At 37.4% G+C, this 21,304-nt stretch overlaps 1 protein-coding gene across 1 annotated transcript in view; it reads right to left on the reverse strand.

Annotated features, from left to right (window-relative positions):
- stx8 (syntaxin 8) overlaps positions 1-21,304 on the reverse strand; it is a 66,793-nt gene that overhangs the window by 36,058 nt on the left and 9,431 nt on the right. Inside the window, exons 6-7 of the mRNA XM_079883245.1 lie at positions 13,396-13,523; positions 12,702-12,794 (exon numbers count right to left, since the gene is read on the reverse strand). Of these exons, the coding sequence (XP_079739371.1) occupies positions 12,702-12,794; positions 13,396-13,523 (221 nt within the window). The remainder of the gene's footprint in view (positions 1-12,701; positions 12,795-13,395; positions 13,524-21,304) is intronic.

Genomic DNA, 21,304 nt, shown 5'->3' on the forward strand with positions numbered 1-21,304 from the left:
TGCTTCCCAAATGCTGAAACAATGATAACCATTTCATATTTATATACAACAACGACATATTAAACAAACCAATGGGAGTTTCAAGACTCACTCTGCTCTTGGACCTCCAGCTCAATTTTTATCTATATGACTGTTTTATGACTTTTGGCATGCTCTCTATCCGCAATAGATCTGCCATGTACAGATCCTGTCTGCTTCTCACCACAGAGAGAGTCTATTCGCTCAAGGGAATGTGACATATCTATCAGCACAAAGGCTGGTCGTTGAAATACACATACTGTATAATACCCTTCATAACCTCGGCTTGTATATAACATAGCATTCAGTTTCTTAACACAAAGAATGTTTATGATGGTTCCATCCTGAAGGACTCATCGTAGTCTTTAGAGTGGATCACCGCAACATATCGGTTTTGGAGAATTTCCAAACTTGCTCAAAAGAAGTGTTGTTTCTTTCCTAGTCACCTTAGTAAGAATAATGGCAAAATGGTAACACTGAGATGAGGGTTATTAGTTAAATGAGAAAAAGGCAAAGAGTGTGAGGACTTTTTGAGAAATATTCTGCAGATTTCTTCAGACTGGTTTAATTTATAAAATGTTAGGAGAGTAACAAACCAAACAGAGTGACTAATTCTTTATAGAATGACATGCTACAAAGACCCCTGCAAGAAAGGAATCTACATATGGAGATAGTGTTGATTAAACAACATTAAAAGGAGTGTAGAATATAAATTAACTTAGCTGTTGGACTGTCCAGGTTAAAAACAACCATCCCAGGCAAAAATGTAGAACAAACTCATCTCCCAAAGGCCAATGAATGTTTAAATAGCAAATAACAGAAACGTTTGGCGTGCCACCATGACCCTTGTATTGCCAGTAACATGAAGCACCTTGTTCTGATCCAGCTAACTTCAACTTCATTTGCCCTCTAAGAAAAGTTATTTTGCAGTGCACAGTCATCACAAATAACCACACTAATTCACCCGCCAACGACACACGCTGATGTCATAGTTCCAGGCCAAATATCTGAGAAACATCCACACCAATAAACTCAAATGATGTTGACTTTCAACACAAAAAAGTAACACTCTGTTGATGTAGGACTTTTTTTGTAATACACAGAGGAATAATTGCTGCCATGTTATATTTGGAAGTCAAATTAAATCTGTTTTCTGGGTTTGTTGCAGACGATAGTGTAGCACACATATAGGGTTCATTGCACAAAGCATTTTTGGTGATTTCTTGTGAACTGAAGGGCTGACTGGCCCAGAGTGGGTCCAAAAGTCTTAGACTACTAAATGCTTATATTAATACATTTTCTCAAATTATACCAAAAATAGTCAGAAAACATCCAATTTTTTTAGTATTTGATACTGTATGTCCATCCTTTGCTTTAATAAGCAGCATGAACATGAGCAAAACCTGAAGATTCATGTTATCTATCCATCCAGTTGATAATCTTCCAAAGAGAATCCTGTGTTTCAATGGAAGCAAATCTTTTTTGCAGATTTTACAAATTTGCTTATTGACGTAAAAGTGGTGAAGAATCTCAAATAGCTCTTTTTTTTATTTTACAACACGTTGTTACATTTCTTTGTTTCTTATTTCAGAATACTAAAACTTTATTATTCATATTTCCAGCATTAAATTTGATTTTAAACTCTAGATTCTCGGTAAACAAGTCTCTATTTACAAAATATCTTCACTACCGCATAGCTCTACAATGTTTGCTCAAGAATGTCTTGGAAGCGCTGCACACTGTAAATAAATTATCGTGATTTTAAGTCTCCTTGCTGTAAATGGTGAATAAATGTAATAGATTTAACATTTAATTACAGTTTTAGAGTAAAATACACAGTTTTTTGTGTAAAGAACAAGTCATTGTTTACTTTACAGTGAAAAACCTGAGTGACACTTTACATTAGATTTTCTTGAAATAACTGTTTCTTCTTAGAATTTCCCTCCTAATCAGTTATATACATTAGGGTTTTATGTTACATCTAATGTTGTTAAATACATTTTTATTGCAATTTTTAATGTTGTGTATTACCATGATGGTGTTTAGTATTTGTGTGAATGACACTGTGCAACTTCTATTTACTAGTATACCTTCTCAACTTGTGGAAAAACAATCGATGATCTTTGATTCATTGTGATTTTCTCATCACCACCTGTTTTTGGTGGTTGTCGGTGTATTACAGAAATAAGATATTAGTATAGGTTGGTATATTAACATTATATCAGAAAATAAGTTTTGTACTGTAAATTTTATTTAAATCTGTAAAATCTATACTGTTGCAACAGGTTTTTTTACTGTACATTTCACAGGTTTTTTTTTTTTTTTTTTTTTTTACAGTGTACAACAAAGGAAGAGGCAAGGCAAGGCAAGTTTATTTATATAGCAAATTTCATACACAATGGCAATTCAAAGTGCTTTACATAGAGAGATGCTGTACACAAACTGAGCAACATTTAATAATCTCACGTGAACAGGAATGCCTCTCTCCTGAAAGCACACCAGGGGGCTATGCAGAACTGAAAATATTTATACCACTGGAGTCTTATGCTGTATTAATGACCTTTTTGGAGCTTTGATAGACTTTCAATAGACAGACAGACCTTTCTTAGATTGTATTTATTTAAAAAATATCTTTGTTTGTGTTCTGAAGATGAATAAAAAAATTGTATGGGCTTGGAACTACATGAGGGTGAGTAAATAATGACAGAATTGTTATTGTTGTGTGAGCTAAAACTTTTAAGTAGAGAAATAATCATTTAAATGAAAAGGGCATGCAAACTCCCTTTTTACTTTCCGGCTCTGGTTAAATGGTCAGCACGAGGATATCAGGATGTCTGAGCAGGCCAGTTTTGCCAGTATGTTGACAGTACTCAAGAGTCAGCAGGAAGCTTCAGAGTCATGTTAACTACTGACCACTCTTCATAGCCATGGCCTTAAAAGGAGATCAGTGGTGCCTCTCACTTCCTACATTAAATGTTTAATCTATTTACAGTAAAACACTATTACAGAACTGGAGTGTCATTCAGAGAAAAAAAAACATGCGAGAGGACAAAAAGGTCATACGGCAACAGGAAGAAGGGTTTTTTTTTCTTGTCCTTTTTTGTAAAAGCGATCCATTTTCTGCTGTCTCTTTTAGGGCATTAAACTATCTTATTACTTTTTAAATTGTCGATTATGTCATATAATACAAGCGTGTAATGGAGCGGCTAAAACACTGTCAGAACAGTGATGCTTTGTTCTGGACGTTTAGTAATGATCAGACGATCTCTCTCAAATAATACACACCAAAAAAAAAACATATCATCTTTCTATAGAAAACATTATTTATATGTTATGTTGGATGTGTTGATTTTATATAGGTGCTAACTCACATAGGTAAAAGACTGCAGTGAATAAGCTTCATAATTCGTTATCTGAGGAAACTGGAGAAATAAGCACAAGCAACCCAATCCAATTCAATTCTCTGATGAAGACTTTGGGTTGTTCCTCTACTGCTAGACAGCACCATTGGTGATCAGCTGACCTTTTTAACTCATCTGGAGCTTTCAAGTGGCAGAGAGTGACCTCTTCATTGCCGTCAGCTGACTTGTCACTGTGGTATCTGAGGTCTTGACTGCAATTCACATGCAGACAGCATGTTTAAGTGTGTGTGAAATTAAGAGCCAAAATACATTAGTAGTGTATATTTAAAGCTACACTGTGTAACTTTTTTAGTTGATTCTTAGCAAAAAACACTTAGTTCTTTAAAAAATATATGTGCTCATTAATATATATTTACTTCTTTCAAATAATAAAGTATTCTCTTAAGTTTATAATCTGCCATTGAAAGTACATACGGGTGAGGGGTTCGAATGCCAGTCGCCATGTTGCCCCTCCATCTTGAAACTACATTAGCCAAAGAGGGACATGCCTGTAAATTCAAGCTTCGCCTTTTTCGTTTTTCACTCAGTGACACCTGACGAATGCGAGGGGGAGATTACTCGCGAGCTCGCGAGTGCCGGCAGATTTGAAAGATAGTGTGGTGTGTGTGTGTGTGTGTGCGTGCGTACTCACATTTGAAAGAGAGAATTAAAACGTCAACGCGACAGACAAATCAGCAAGACCATAGTCAATATTGGAGTAACTTTTCCCAGATGGAAAGAGCTCATGAGGAGAAAAGATTTTAAAACGGACGCCGAGGTTGCCTGCTTTCTTCTCGACAGGTAATTCAGCCTGTTGTAATTCATTTGTGTAAATTCAAAGTTTTATAGTTGCTTGTCTAACCATAGCATGGTTGTGCATAACGCCAGAACGACCTCTAGTATAACTTCATCCTCGCGTCAGTGGTGAAAAAGTATTGTTTACCTTGTAACATAAATCTGTGCTGCGACGGATCACAGGTGATGAATAGTTTTAAAGGCGCAATTTTTTAAGCTATATAAAAAAAAGGACACTGTAAATTTTTGTTATTTTTAATTGCTTTTACTTTGTACACATTGTAACGTTAGCCTAATCTGATTATGCTGGGATAGCCGATTCCAAGGGTGACGTTTACCTCCTGACATCTGTCCTGTAGTTTTATTCATTTTAGACGTATTGTTTATTATTGTCATGGACGAAGTCGATAACTGGAAGCCATGTTAATCTTGGAATAATACGGCCACCATAGGAGTTTAAACGCCCTCGAAATTGAGAGGAACAGAAACAAATATTCACTGGGTAGTCATATACAATTTCACCGCTAGATGGGGGTAAAAATCACACAGTGTAGCTTTAAAGCTACAATATGTAAGATTTTTGTAATAAAATATCCAAAAATCACTTGCACAGTGTGATATATTTCCTGCAGTTGTGTACTTACAATATCCCAAAAGTTCCCAAAGATTTTTAATTTCAGAGAAATTCACATTTTAAATAATGGCTCGTCCCTGTCGCCCTGTCCCACTTGTCGCCTGTCAATGACGTAATATCAGTGTTATCCCTGGTTTCCGCTCGTACTGCCATAGTAACCATGGCGACAGACGTGGACAACTGCATTACGTCTAGCTCACGCTGTTGTTGTTTCGTTCAAACATTATGGACCATGGCAAGCAGACTTTGGGACAAAAGGAGAACTAAAACGAGGATCAATATCAGCGTGGCGTTTTCGAAATGCCAAGAGCTCCACGTCCGTGACAAACTTCGACTTGACAGAGACACGCAAATGTAGAGGTGAGCAAATGTACATAAAACTAATCAATGTTATATAGCTCAACATGATGAAATGTTAGAATATGATCAGTATGTTATTCTAATGTTGATCTAGATTACTGCTAGTCCCATACAGATAAACTAACACATAGAATAACATTATAACTTTCAACACACTCAAATGCTGTTTAGTGTGATAGTGAAACAGCACTACGTTACCTCACAAGTTTCATTTGTCTAATAAACTGACCTGTGTGAGTATTATTCAGCACTTGCGGGTAAGTTAGTTCGGCAGAATGAAATGTCCTTATTCCTTTATATCCACTGGACTCACGTGTGGCGCTGATATCTGTCTCTCATTAGCAATCGCGACCTGCTTCATACCACAGTCATGTTAAAAACATCAATGTATTCACTCATCCATAAACATTATTAGATCCTTCGGCATGATGGCAAGTTCCATAATTCTGCTTATGAGTCATCAACATACGCCTTTGTTATTGTAAGAGGTTAGCGACCCCTAGCGGCGAAAAAAATTACATATTGTAGCTTTAAAGAGGAATACAAAAAGAAGATGTGTAAAGCCACACATGCAGTGGCTGCAGGTTTGTTTTCTTCGCTAGAGGGCATTTGCACATTTTCATGCATATACTGTATGTTTCTTTTCAATAAATATCTCTATAAAACATTTATTCACTACATCTGATGATTTATATGGCTTTCTTTGCTTTCATTCAAGTAACATATTTTCAAAATATTTAATAGTTCATTTTACAGACTGTTCAATTATTTAAACACCAAGATCCCCACAACCGCAGATGTTATTTTACCACATATGATTTTTCTTGTCAAATAAAAATGTCTAACAGCGAGGACAAATTTCTCCTCTCAGCAGTAGCTGCTCATGTCTTCTACAGTCTTCTATCGTATTGTTTGTTGCACCCGAAAAATAAACTTTTCTCAACTCTATTAAATCGTTTGGCATGCCCACATTTGGTATTTTCAGCAGACTGGGGTTTTCCAACTATTTTTAATATTCCACCAATCCCTGCGAGGATTTCAGATGATGCCAACTCTGAATCAACATGCACCAGCACCACTGCCAAATTTTCTCTACTGTAATCATTATGGTCACAACTTGTAATAACTGCTTTAATGAGCTCATTGTTTCTGCCTAAAATTAATACATGATGATAGCTAACTGCATTATCTTAGAAGTGTACATTTCTGACATATAGACATTTTTGACAGTCTTCTTTGATAACAGATTAAAAACAATATGTATGAGAAAAGTGCTATACAAAAAAAAATGAGAATTGAATTGAATTGGTGGTGAGGTGAATTGAGGTGAATTTAATTGAATTGATCATACAAATATGATCCCCTTGCAAGGGCCCCCCATCCTGAACTACAAAACCATCTATATATTTTCATCTATAAAGTCCCATTTATACTGTGTGAAAACAACATGTGGTTTTCCGCTTTACAGTTTCACAATAATTAGTTCTAGTGTTGAGAAGAATATTCCCTTGAAGGAATAGTTTACCCAAAAATTGTAATTCTGTCATCATTTACTCACCTTCAAGTTGTTTCAAACCTGTATGAATTTCTTTCTTCTGCTGAACACAAAAGAAGATTTTTTGAAGAATGTCAGTAACTGAACAGTTGATGGACCCCATTAACTCCATACTATAGAAGTCAATGGAGCCCATCAACTGTTTGGTTACCCATATTCTTCAAAATGTCGTCTTTTGGGCTCAGAAAAAGAAAGAAACTCATACAGGTTTGGAAGAACTTGTGGGTGAGTAAATGATGGCAGAATTTTCATTTTTGGGTGAACTATCCCTTTAAGATCAAGGCAACAATGACAAATGCAAACTATTCTTGAAAGTATGTAATGTCACAAGAATGGAAAGAAATATTAGTGAATATATTTATATAAATTTTATCTAATATTTTGTTTAACATTTTATATAATATATTTTTTTCCACAAAGCTAAACATTTTGTTTGTATTTTCTACTGTTAAAAATATGGTTGTCAAACTTGGTAAAAAAATAATTGTAAAGTTGATAAGTTGGTACGTTTACTTTCTCTCTCTCAAATGTTCAATGGACCCCCTAGCACCCTCTTTCAGACCCCCAGTAGTCCCCAGACCTCAGTTTGAAAACCCTTGGTCTAAGCAGAGTTTAAAATATAGAACTCAATTTTTCAAGCTAGTTTGTCTTGTCAATCTGTCAAGGCAGACTTCAAATAGTGTTCACATAACGTTCCAGCAACGCTAAATTTTAATTGTTGGTCTACACACACATGCGTCTGACAGGTATTTTTGTTTGTTGCGTCTCACACCATGAGCACTGTGGTTTTAAGGTGCTGTATCAAGTTTAAAAGTATAGTCGGAACACCAACTCTGAATAACCCCAGAGTTAGTTTTCTGGCATTTCAAAACTGAAACAGATCAGATCCGTCCTGCGGTCTGATGTAGACTATGAAACCACCTGTAGAACCTTGGAGTGAAATTGTCTGGAGGAATAAATGTCCTCACAAGGTTATACAAATACTAGAAGGGTCATTTGTTTGCCAAGGAACACTGGGATATTTGCTGTAACCAAATGGAAAAACCATGGCAGAATCCAAACATTACTAAGTTTAGGCCATCGACCCGATCGAATAATCAAGGCCAAAAGGTCAATTGCCAGAGAAATGATCAGAGGCCAGCTACAACGTGTAGTTCCTTGGATGAAATTGGGGAAACTATGTAGACGTCAACAATTCCTTCAACACTTCAATGATTCGGCCTCTCTTCATGAGAATGGCTATAAGAACGCCAATTTCGAAAAAGACCGACATTACATCACGGCTAAAGTTCGCTAGAAGCCATGTGACAAAACTTTTAAGCCACTCCAAACCTTCTGGAAGAATTTTGTGGTCTGATTAGTCCAAGGTCGATTCACCTAAAGCAAAAAGGAATGTTTGGCGCAAACCAACCTAACATCAAAAATGGTAGTGGCAGCATCATGCTCTGGGGTTGCTTTTCAGCAGGAAAAACTGGAAACTTTGTTGGTATCAAGACCACTTGGAGAGAAGCTGTTTGAGTCAGTCAGAGATCTGCATTTAGGTTGAAGATACATTTTCCAGAGCAGCAATAATCAACAGCACACAGCTAAACTATAAAGGGATGGCTTGGAAAAAAGAAGTTAGTAGTTCTGGAATGACCCAGTCAGAGCCCAGACATCAATCCAAACTATGGCATGACCTGGAAAGTGCATTGTGCAAATGCTAATTTGGTATAGTTTAAAATTCCAATACACAAAGCTCATAGAAATACTGAAAACTACTGACAGTGTTCTTGAACACAGTACAACCATGAAGTCTTGACTTTAATCATTGCCCAGACTTTATTCATTTTTACCATTTTTAATTAGAATTGTTTTAAAACTGAACTACTTATAATGCAAAGTTTTCAGTGATTAATCATCCCCAAATGAAGATTCATTAAATGTATAATCCCCCAAAGTTTTTTTTTTAACTACACAAATATTTAAGTGTAAGACTGGAGAGACTGGAAGAACTGGAAGAGAGGGCTACTCTCTGAGAAAACAAAGGAAATAAACATTTGACCTCTCTTTTGAGAAACTAACATCCCCATGCAAGACGAAATCACAATAAGGGCAACCAACTCAGTATTGTATAAATTTACATTTCTTTCCTTTCCCCATTTCATCCCTCTCTCATGCCAAAAATCTAAATGGTTTAAATGTTAACAATTATCATACAACACTACACATGTTTGGTATCATTTGAAATGTCTCAGTGTGACTGGTACAAAGGTCTCATTCAAAAGAAGTAAACCAAAAGGTAATCAAGTTTTTAAGAGATATCTTGCTTACAGATGAGGGTGGGTCTTCCAGGCAAATGGCATCCTGCCCTCAAAAGGTGTAAACTCTGAATGCAAATTCCAATTTTTAGCACATGTTTCAATGTGAAATAGGTTTCTGCCTCGGTCTGAGTACTTAAAGAAATGCCACAAGAGGCTCAGGCGATTTGTAGCCCGTAATGATGGATGTCTTCAGACAATTCAGCATTATGTATTTTTCTAATATCAGGTTTGCATGTTTTCTCTTTATTCCAGAGCATTTGATGTTTTGCATTTATTATCTTTGAATTGATTATGTAATTGGCATGATACATTTACCTGACATAATAAATTGTTACATTTGAATTTATTCTGACTTATTCTGAAATGATTAACTTTAGTAGATTAAACTGTATAGATTGTTTCCGCAAAACTGCGTCAGATTAGAAATGGACTAGACTTTAGAGTGGAGCATAGGGCGCACCAACTGCGATTTTAGAGTTCCGGCTAATATTTGGCACTAATTCAAGTGTACCTGGTTTTGTAAAGACAAAAAAGGGGAATTTCCATTTAGGACAGCAAAATGTTGCTCGACCAACCTAAATAGGGTGAGTCTTACCTCTGTTTAATGTAATGTTACTCTAGTTAAGTGTACGTGGGAAACCATGACATGACCAAACCAAAGCTACTATCAGAGAAGTAATATTGGTTGGCTTATATCTATAGTAGTGGCCATGACCTCTGACTGAAGTAAACGTTACTTTAATTCAAGTGTATACTGACCACGGGGGGCTATACAAAATATCTTACCTTGAGTAAGCGTGAATGTGACCGTCTAAGACATTTAGCCATTTACCTCTGTTTAGTGACCAAAAACTGATGAGTTTGTGATCGTGGCATAAAATTAACGGCCGGTGTGAGGACCCTGTGTGACTTTGGCACCCGAATGAACGAGGATAATAGGAGTAAAGAGTTAAATAGAATAATCAAATGTGTTGCTAAACTATTATATAAATGACCAATAACAAATTGGCATTCTAACTTAAATTTCAGGTCGTGATAAAAATGGAGTCATATAAAAGTTTAATTGGAATTAAATGACTTTTCCACGCTGAAAAGATAGTAACACACAGTAAACCTTCACCCACTTATCGGAAACTGTCGTTGGACCGATTGGGCAGGCCAGGCCTTACATAAAGAAGTACAATATCCCCAAAACTTCATATAAAAGTTTCAGTACTTATTGACTTGTATAGTATTGATTGTGTGGTCAAAAAACATAACAGAAGTCAATGGGAACCTAAACTGTTTGGTTACCAACATTCTTCAAAATATTTTTTTGTGTTCCACAGAAAGTATTACAGACATTAGGGTAATAAATAATGACATGAATTTTAGACTATCCCTTTAAATGTGTTAATCAGATGAATTAATCAGAAAATGAATCATGAATGTGTTGCATTTAGTGTTACTGAAGGGCAAAAACTATGTTTGAAAAAAAAAGTATCAGCATGAATGCTTTCTGAAGACACTGTACATGTGCTGTGTAAACTCTTTTTATATAAAGTGCATCAGGAGCACAAAGTTACAACATTCTGGAAGGAACCCACTCATCAGTCTCTTTCTAGAGGACTCTGCTCAAGACCTTCTGTGACAGCTCTTCGCGGCTGGTTTCCAGAGGAAAGCAGAACTTTAATACGCACATGGGAGAGGCGCTATATCTGACTGCTTGAAAAAGACTCTTGCAGATGAAATCTGCAGGAGAGGTTTGTTGGACTGGACATTAGAACAGCACCGTAACTCTATCAGCTCTCAAATACAAGACAATGCTATCTCAGTCATTGCTCTTAAAACTCTTTTTCTAGGAAACACTGATGCTGCACGCTTTAGCAAAAGAGGGGAGAAAAAATGTGAGTCCTGTTCAAATAATTCATTCTCACTCCTATGTTTAGTTGGGGAAAGCGAGAAGCAGACTAAATCAATCACACTGAGCCCTGAATAACGGTGAGAAGCAGCCAAGCGCCTCCAATTCCCAGCATTAGCCTCCACCAGAAGGTCACAATAATGATGAACCTTAGATGTGTTTAGGCTATGTAAAATAGCTAATCTCTGGATGAACTTATAATAGTTTCATTATCTTTTTCAATCACTCTTTCAATTAATTCATGTGCTCATCTCTATTCAATAAAAATACCAATTGTGACCTTTAGACTCTTTGGACTCTGTCTTATGTATTCAAGGAGCCAGTTGTTGAAGCAGACAGGAAAGACTAGTAACACTGGAAGTGGTCCATAGCAATTACGCTGGCCCCTGAAAAAGTATTGTGGGCAACCTTCACTGTGCCAACAAAAGCAATAGGGAGGAGGTGAACTTGCATCAGGATTTCTTTTTTTAGACACAAGATGCATGGTCACAGAATTGACTTCAACTGAGATGTTTATCCATTAAATTGTGTATCAGTTGGTTCACATACCTGACACTCAAGTTTGTGATGGCTGCTCTTCGAAATTGTTACAATAATTGCTCAATTGTTGCAATAAGATAAGATAACATGAAATCTTATCCGATATCTGAGTAAGACCTAAAAAGGCATTCGCAACATGATGCTTCATCTCTCGCTACAAAGCAGTTAGACAGAATGCAACATTTAGGAATATTAAATCTCCAGTCAGTAACATTTTTTTTGTTCAGAATTTACAAAATGTAGATAAGCGATTACATCATGAATCCATTTTCAAACCGTTTTTTTGTCTTATCCTGATTCACTACGGTACACATATAATAAGTGTTGTTTATATTATGACTATTTTAGACTGGCACGGGTCGTACCGCAGTGAAGTAGCCCAGTGCCTGCGTAACTCATCATAGACATAAACAGAGAGAAGTAACTCCGGCTACAATGTTCTTCCGCAAAAAGACACATAAAGTTATGTTTATTACGCTAGAGCGCCAAGTAACATCACTAAGTGCTTTAAATGAACAACTGCAGCTTGGTTTATCTGTATTTTTTTAATTGCTGTAACCCTGACAATTCATACTAAAGTAGCACTCTTTATTAAATGTCAGTGTGGCTGATCATTTTGAGAAAATATTGTATTTCAGCCAAATGATCTTGGTGGATAAAATATCTCACTTAAAAAATGTATAATTATATAGGTTTTCCCCACTCTAGCCTGTCTCACTTTACCAGCTAGGCCAGACAGATTGAAGAACAGTGTGGGAAAAGTTAAAAGCAGCTGCAACCTTCAGATGAGGTCACAGACTACTGATCTGAGCTCAATCTCCTCCATGTGACTTTGACTACATCATGCACTGTGCAATTCCTCCATGTTCTCACATTCGAACTAAAATAGATTCACACAGTTATGTGATGTCTCCGTGCAAAGGACACAGGTCTTATATTTAGGTGCCCAGCAAAAACACGATAGACAGACCAGGTGAGAGGGGGTTTCCAAGTACCCTGTTCCACATTCTCCACTTTAACCCAGTCTCAAAAAATGGCTCATTTTAGAGCCAATGACTTCACATGTAGTGTAGCAAGAAAGCGGCTTGAGAAAGTAAAACCAACCTGACTGCAAATTAGATCATGTTATTCACAGAAAAACATCTGAATGTTCAGCCAGAGCTGTCACATATAGGCTAATGCGCTTTTCACTTACCGTTCTGTTCTTCTAGCTCATTGCCGATGTCCTGTCCCATCTGTTTTTGCCTACTTATGACTGCAGCCAGAGCATCCAGGCCAGCATCCTGAGCTAAAGACACATGAGAGAATATGGACTTATTCAGACAGAACTGTACAAAAGAAAGACAAAAAGACACATATTTATTTAAAAAAAAAGTACGGTTTAACATTCTAATATTTTATGTTTCTGTGGTTTAATTTATCAAGTAACTTATCATACGTTGAAGGAAACGAATATTCTTATCTCATTTGGGTTGGAAAAACAATAGAAAGGTACATAAATTTCATTAGCAGCAGGGTGTTGGCATCTGTGGCATTTAAAGGACATATAGTGTGATCTGAAGTCATTTTTGACAGAGGTCGCTGCCACAGTGAGCCACAAGGTACTTTAGCGGTAACCTTGAAGCTAAAAGTATAACTTGGGTAGACAAAACGGCTCCTGCTTTTTCTCAAAACTCCTACCAGTTGCTATTCTCAAATGCGTAGCAGATCTCATAATGGGGCATAAATTCACAAAATGCTTCTCAAAATGTCTCATCTCATCAGAAAGACAGATGATTATCTGGACAGCAGAGAGAGGTGGCCAGCTAATTGTCAGCTAGAAGCAATGTCAAGCACCACATCAGTTGTAAGACTGAAAGACTTGAAAAGTGATCTCATATGCAATGTACCTTCGATAATCTGCTGTTGTTGGTGTTTGATTTCTCCAAAGCCGAGTCCTCTGGTCTCCTCAGACTCATTAATCAGCCACGGGTTCACTGCCGGTCCCGACCCATTTCCTCCTGTCATCAGACTTGACCTGCAGAAGATGGGCAAAAAACATTGTAACATGTCAGTTTATTAAACGGGTGCTTCTGCGTAAATGCTTTATTTTTTGGAAATCTAAGACATTAATAACATTTATTAAGCAATGAACTGCATCCCAATTAAATAATACAAATGATGTTATGAAAAAAATATATGTTCCTGTTTGCCTGTTTAGTTTGACCTAGTTTCCCATGTTTCCGCTTCTTATTGGTTGTCATGGTTACTGTTTTGATTTCCCTCTTTATTAAAACCCTTCACCTGTGTGCCATCTAGTTTCCTATGCTTGCTCTGTGTATTTAAGCCCTCAGTTTGAGTTAGTTCCCCTTCTGCTATTGTCCACAGTAAGCAGGGTCTTAAAGCTAGGGTAGGTAATCCTGTTCAGAAACACTTTTTTTTATACTGGGTGAAATGGTCCTTCCATCCTGAGAGTAGTCAATACATTATGTGTTCAGAAAAAGGAATGAAAACAATCAGACCTCTGTAGCAGCTGCAGGACAGTAAAAACTCTGACCAATCGCTGCCACTCGGTCCGAGTGTAAAGAACCAATCAGATGCCTTCAGAGCCAGGAGGAGTGTCTTAGCAGTGTCAATCAAGTTCGCGTACGCGCTGATCGCCCCTCTCTTGCACAGCGCGTACCGTCATTCAAAATCAAGATTGCCGGTGTGCCGAGCAGCTGTGCTAATGGCGGACAAACAACCAAACTACCAATTTCTCGAGTGGAACCTGCTCATATAACAAACACAGGTAAACGGGAAAAGACCGATGACGATAAACAAGCCCGTCGGAGCCCATTGACTCAGTGTTAAAGGGGTCATGAACTGGATTGTTTTATTATTTTATAATGTTGCCTGGGGTGCCCTTATAATGTTAGTATGATTTTTACATCAAAAATTGTCATAATTTATAAATAAAAGCCATTTTTCCAAGCCTGATTTCAGCCTCAGATTTGAAAGCTCCGTTTTAAGGGGCGTGTCTGCTGTGAGACTGCAGTGCAAACGCCCACTGCTGTGATTGGCTGACATGCTTGCATATGAAATAGCTAGTATTACATGAACTCTCTCGAAAACTTTTACTACGTTTTTACTATTACAGCTATCGAGATTAACAAATCGTGAAAAGTATCGTTTAAAGCATTATATTTAAATCTATTACATCGCATGAAAGGTTGCAGCATGATGAGCACTGACTGAGCAGATGACAGACAGTCTGTTGATCGCGTGAATAAAGATCTTATCATTGCAACGCAATTTTTGCACTCTCACAAATGCTTACACCAAATCACAATGCAAACACGATGTGAATACACAGTAAGAGCTTCGTTGTGTAGTGTAACAGTGTCATTATTTCATCACGAGTTTGGTTGTGTCCAGATAAGCTCTCGCGGCTCGCGCTGTGCTGTTTGATTGACAGCTTGTGCGAATGGAAAGGGATCGTTCTTTGATCGCTTTCTGTATATAATTTAATAACAGTTTAAAAAATATTATTTTCATAATACTACGAGAAATTATGTGAAGTTGATCGTTTAGTCACTGATGCATAAACAGTATTGAACGATTTTAAGAGAAAGATATCTGAACTTGAATAATTACACATCAGAAATCACTGATCGCAGATCAGGCATTAGAATACACATGGTTACTTACATGTTGCTGGCAGATCCGTGTCGGGAAATTGTGATTGACTGATTTAATAAAGTTTAACCATGCTGGAATCCGAAGGAAGCTTATGCAGACTGTCTTCTTCCACAAACAGGCACGCACAATATTTAGTAAACAGCATGTTTATTGCTTGGAAGTAGCTCGATCCGGTTTTGCAATCATCATGTCGTCCTATGTTATTTAGCATGTTTGGGCGAATCGGTGGGCGGGGCTAAACAGGCCGTGTTGAAGTAGGCGTTGATCTTCTTTTGTGGAGGCGGTGTTTTATCCTCTTTGACGTCATAGTTCCCCACTTTGAAAAAGGAGTCGTTTGCTGAGCCTGGTGTCTATAAAAGCTTTTATTGGACTAACAAGGTAGTTTTCAGTTCTGAAACTTACAGGATATTATTATAGTATTATGATCTCTTATATGTCAAAATATCAAGGAAAATTTGATTTCTCAGTTCATCACCCCTTTAAAACTCTAGCCGCATAACATACAGATAAAATGTCACGCACTGTGCAAAGCAACAATTGAAACCTGCTAATTCACTGGCTTGTCATGTTGCTAAAATAATGTACTAGCAAACCTTATTTAGCATTACATATCGCTAGAATAATTATTTACATAGCCTACTGCAACGTTAGTTACCGTTATATTATCTTACTGGCTATTTATAACTCATAGAAAGAGTGCAACGTTATAAAGTTACATTACATGTGATTCTGACATGATGCTACATGCACTGCGCTCCTTCCTCTCTGCTTGTCTCAGGTAAATAATGCGTCTTCGGTCGGAGTCGCGCGTTCATGTGTTTTGGGGGCGTGGCTTTGAAAGGACCCCAGAAGGGAGAGGGTGGACTGAATGGAAATAATGAGCTGTCTTTAAAACAGTCGTTAGAGGTCTACATACACTCGATTTTTATACTTTCTTTTTCAGAATACTTACATTTTAATTATGTATTGATATATATATAAAGTTTAAACAAATTTGAAAAATAAGTTTTTTAGACCATTCTTACCTACCCCAGCTTTAAATAGCACTATTGTGGCACTAACCACACCAAACATACAGTAGTGGCCAAAAGTGATTGGGCAAGGGAGTTTTTTTTTTTTTTTTTTTTACAACCTTACAAGTCTGCTTAAACCATCAAAATATGAGGAAAATATTGTTATATGTATATCTTTTTTTTATATATATATGAGGGAAGAACAAAACACTAAACTTACTGAAGGTCTGACAAAATTATTTGGCAAAAAAGTAAAACTACAGCTACAGGTTTTAGAAAAAAAAAAGCTCACGGGAAAAAAAAACATTGTAATCAGTTATTAATATTTCATTGGTCCTCTCTTGTGTTCATAATTTCTTTGTATGACAGCCTGGCCAAAAATCATGGTGCACAATTTGGCATGTTTCATTAACTTTTCACAAATAAAACAATTGACTCCAAGCACAACTACGGAATATGCTTACAACATCTTTAAGACACTTTATATAATATTTAAATAAAGGGTGAATATGTTAATTTTCCTATGCCGGACAATTTCGGGCTTCCCTGGAGTTGTTGGAGTCGTTGATGGAACTCATGTTTGCATCATTGTTCCATGTAAATAAGGAGACAGATATCAATAGAAAAGGATTGAACACCATCAATACCACTTTGTGATAATTTTTTTAAATAAATTTAAATATTAAAGTTTCAGTGTCTTAAATAAATGAATTTAAGCATTAAATGATTCCAGACAAAACTGGGCAAGTGAAAATACATCTGGTTGTTGAAACCACATATGTAGATTTTACTCCTCCAAAAATGTAAAAAAATAAACGCGTGAGAGCGTGTTATAGGCTACATGATGTTATAGCCAGATATGACAGTGTTACTGCAACACACATTAACACAGATGAGTAGCTGAGCATCTCTTCAGCAAGCCAACGCTCAAACTGCCGCAAATGAAACAAAGTAAGTCGCATACGCTCAACACGCAATAGACTAAATGATCTTACCAGTGCTCATGCTGTTCTCTCTCCAATTGCGATCTTTGATCTTGAAATTAGCTGCTGATAAATAAAATGCAGCTCTGTTGCATCCGTTGATGTGAACTTCATTAAATTTGCATATACGTAGCGCAGGGAATTGAGGACCGGATTTATATTCGTTTGTTTTAACAAACCAGATAGCTACCTGATCAGTAAGAATGCATGAAGTGACCAGGTGTAAACAGGCCCTTATATGTGGTCAAAATTAATGCAACACACAGTCTCTTTTAGATTATCGTTTCAATAAAACAAAAATGTATGCATACAGCAGTCATCGCTGTAATACACAAAGTCAACTTTCTCATTACATACACACACAGTAACTAGATTACGTACACAGTGTAATATTATAGTTATTCCACATGCACTGTCAATCAACAGCTATGTGCACACATCAAATGGACACACATCATCTACTTTACAAATGTAAATAAACTTTGAGGCATGTCCGTGAGTTGTTCAAGAGCCACAGGCTCTTTCTACCAAACTCACATCTGTAGCACTCATGTGCCTTCAGAATAAATAACCTTTCTATTTTTTACCTCTAAAATAGCAAACAACATCCCCTACTTTGGACCTTGTAAGATCAGAGAACCTCTGTTTATTTGTTCATATGGGTTCCACTTTGTTGGGCCCGAAGAGTGAGTTTTCATGCCCTACGTTACAAGGACACAAAGCATATGAACCGCCTCTGGCTTTTATACAAGCTTTCAAAGCGGTGTGCCAAACCTAGAAGTGGCCTGTTATCCTGTGGAGACACTGCGTTGTGCTTTTGCTCTTTTCTTTGATTAATGTATGAAACCTGTTCCCCGAGGCTCCTGGACAGCTCGCAGAGAGAGAAGTGAAGTTTAAAGGCTCTTCTGGAAAAGCTATCAGCGCTCAGCATCGCGCAGAGTTATGAGCCGGTCACTAGTTTGCACGGGTGTTCTGCATACTGAAGGTTCAGAGACTTTTTCGATAGTATCAAGCAAATCCATCCATGTCATTGATTACAAATCAATTTGGTGTATGGATAGTACAACTATCCTGATATCATAATGAAGAACAAAGCTATAGAATGAAATTCTTAAAGAAAGAAAACTATATTAAGTAGTTTGGGATAATATTTTATTATTCACTGCTTGCTTAATATTTGAAATGACTGTGTGTCAAGGTCAATATGTCTTTTAAAATATCAAATAATTTGACATTTTTATGTAACAAAGAAAGTTTGTTGAAAAATGAATATTTAGGAATTAATAGTCAATAATATTTCTATAAGAAACATTTTAACTTGAAAATGTATATGTTAAAACTTTTTGAAAATAATGATTAAGATGTAGGCACAGTATAAGACAAACATTGATGGTTACATCACATTATATTTTTATTATAGCCATTAAATTGTAACGGTAGTTGAAAATGCTATAAACGTTTGCCAAAACTATGAATCCAACATGAATACAAAGAGTACATTTCTAAGAACTTTCAAATGAAATTTTTTGAAAGATTTTTTCCTCTTCTTTATCGTGGACACTCTTATACACTATGTCATTGACCTACATATAACGTATATTTTTATACTGAGGATTTTTTTTTTTTTTTTATGTTTCCTTTCAGGAATATGCAGTTGCTTAAGCAGGTTAAGGTGAAACTGCATGTCAAAAAAAGGTATTTGAGTAAAACCCAAATTACTTCCTCTCACTATGAACGCTAGATTTTGACAATGGCCCTTCTCTTTCAGTTAGTTCGGCATCAGTGGCGGTTCATTTAAGTTCAGAGAGGTCGCTAACCTCTGAAGAGTCTTCGGCTGGATCCGTTCCTCTCATTCTCATCCTTCCTCACAACAAGGAAGTTTACATCTCACACGCTTGGTGAGCTAGGCCTCTTTCTTCCCCATTCATCCACCTTGCTGATCTACAAACATACCAAACCAGTCCAAGTCCAAGCCTATATTAATCCTCTGGCCAGCGAGACAAGTGGTCAGCGGCGGATACTAATCTTTCTGACATGTTTGGCAACTCGTAGCTTGCGCCAGCCCCTCTCCACTTCCTCCGCTCCATCTCAGCGGTGTGAGGATTAACGCTTATCCAATTAACCTCCCGCAGAGCCCGCAGACTTAATCAGACGAGGCATCACACTGGAGCGAGACATGGAGACAGACCTCGTCTCTTAGAGGCCCTATTTAACTAATTACAACTTTGTGCATTACGATCAAATATAAAAGAGAGGAAATTGGGGGAAGAGGGTTGGGGCAACGGGTCGGGAACTCTGAATCTTCAAATGAGCGGTATGTCATTTTGTGCTTGATTAGAGGTTAATCTTCCACAAAGGTATTGTTTCGCGAATGCCATAAGCCTGGTTTTATCCCTATGGAAAAAGTTAAATGCTATTTCAGCCTATTGAAGCAAAACTAACACCCCCACTGGCAGACAAAGACCACACAGTAAGATGAATCCAGGCCCTAAAAATTCTGCCAGCCTAACACCCTCATAAAAAATTATTTAGTATTAAAAACTTGATCAAATGACTGTAATTTATAAGTGTTCTTTTAGCTAAATGTGTGCATGGCGCAGCAGTGCGACGTGAACGGGACCTATAAAGATAAAAGTTCAGCCCTCCCATGTTAAGGAATTAGAGGATTAAGTCCACAAAGATGGGTAGGGAAAAAAAGGATCAGGCCTATAAATTACTTCTCAAATTCCCCTAATTTTATTAATCAGAGATAGTAACTAAATACCTCTTCTCAGCCTCTACCAATCACTAACTCAAAAGGGCCAATCTTTTAGAACGGATCAAGACAAAGTCTTTATATTAGCCTGTATCAGTGTTATAGTGATATACACTATATTGTCAAAAGTTTTGGGACGTCTGCCTTTACATGCACATGAACTTTAACGACACCCCATTCTTAATCTGTAGGGTTTAATATGGAATTGGCCCAACCTTTGCAGCTATAAACGCTTCAACTCTTCTTTTTATGGGAATTTTTAACCATTCTTCTAGAAGCACATTTGTGAGGTTAGGCACTGATGTTGGACGAGAAGGCCTGGCTCTAATTCATCCCAAAGGTGTTCTATCGGGTTAAGGTCAGGACTCTGTGCAGCCCTCCTCACCAAACTCGCTCATCCATGTCTTTATGGACCTTGCTTTGTGCACTGGTACTCAGTCATGTTGGAACAGGAAGGGGCCATCGCCAAACTTTTCCCACAAAGTTGGGAGCATGAAATTGTCCAAAATGTCTTGGTGTGCTGAAGTATTAAGAGTTCCTTTCACTGGAACTAATGGGCCAAGCCCAACCCCTGAAAAACACCCCCACACCATGATCCCCCCTCCACCAAACGTTACACTTGGCACAATGCAGTCAGGCAAGTTCCGTTCTTCTGGAAACCGGCAACCCAGACTCGTCCATTGGATTGCCAGAGAGAGAAGCGTGATTAGTCACTCCAGAGAACACGTCTCCACTGCTCTAGAGTCCAGTGGTGGCATGCTTTGCATTGCACTTGGCGATGTAAGGCTTGGATGCAGCTGCTCATCCATGGAAACCCATTCCATGAAGCTCTCTATGCACTGTTCTTGAGCTAATCTGAAGGCCACACGAAGTTTGGAAGTCTATAGCTATTGACTCTGCCACTAACAGTTGACCGTGGAATATTTAGTAGTGAGGAAATTTCACGAATTAGCTTATTGCACAGGTGGCAACCTATCACGGTACCACGCTTGAATTCACTGAGCTCCTGAGAGCGACCCATTCTTTCACAAATGTTTGTAGAAGCAGTCTGCATGCCTAGGTGCTTGATTTTATACAACAGTGGCCATGGAAGTGATTGGAACACCTGGATTCAATGATTTGGAGGGGTGTCCCAATACTTTTGGCAATATAGTGTATATAATATTATAACAATTATAGTACTTATTAAAGGTCCCGTTTTTGTGTGTTTTTGAAGCTTTGATTGTGTTTACAGTGTGCAATATAACTTGTTCATGTTTCGCGTGTAAAAAAACACAGTATTTTTCACACAATTTACTTATCTGTATACCGCTGTTTTCACTGTCCTAAAAACGGGCTGATAACTTCCTTGTTCTATGAAGTCCCTCCTTCAGAAATACGTAACGAG

This window comes from Squalius cephalus (assembly GCF_949319135.1).
Source record: "Squalius cephalus genome assembly, chromosome: 10".
In the NCBI taxonomy this organism is placed as follows: Eukaryota; Metazoa; Chordata; class Actinopteri; order Cypriniformes; family Leuciscidae; genus Squalius; species Squalius cephalus.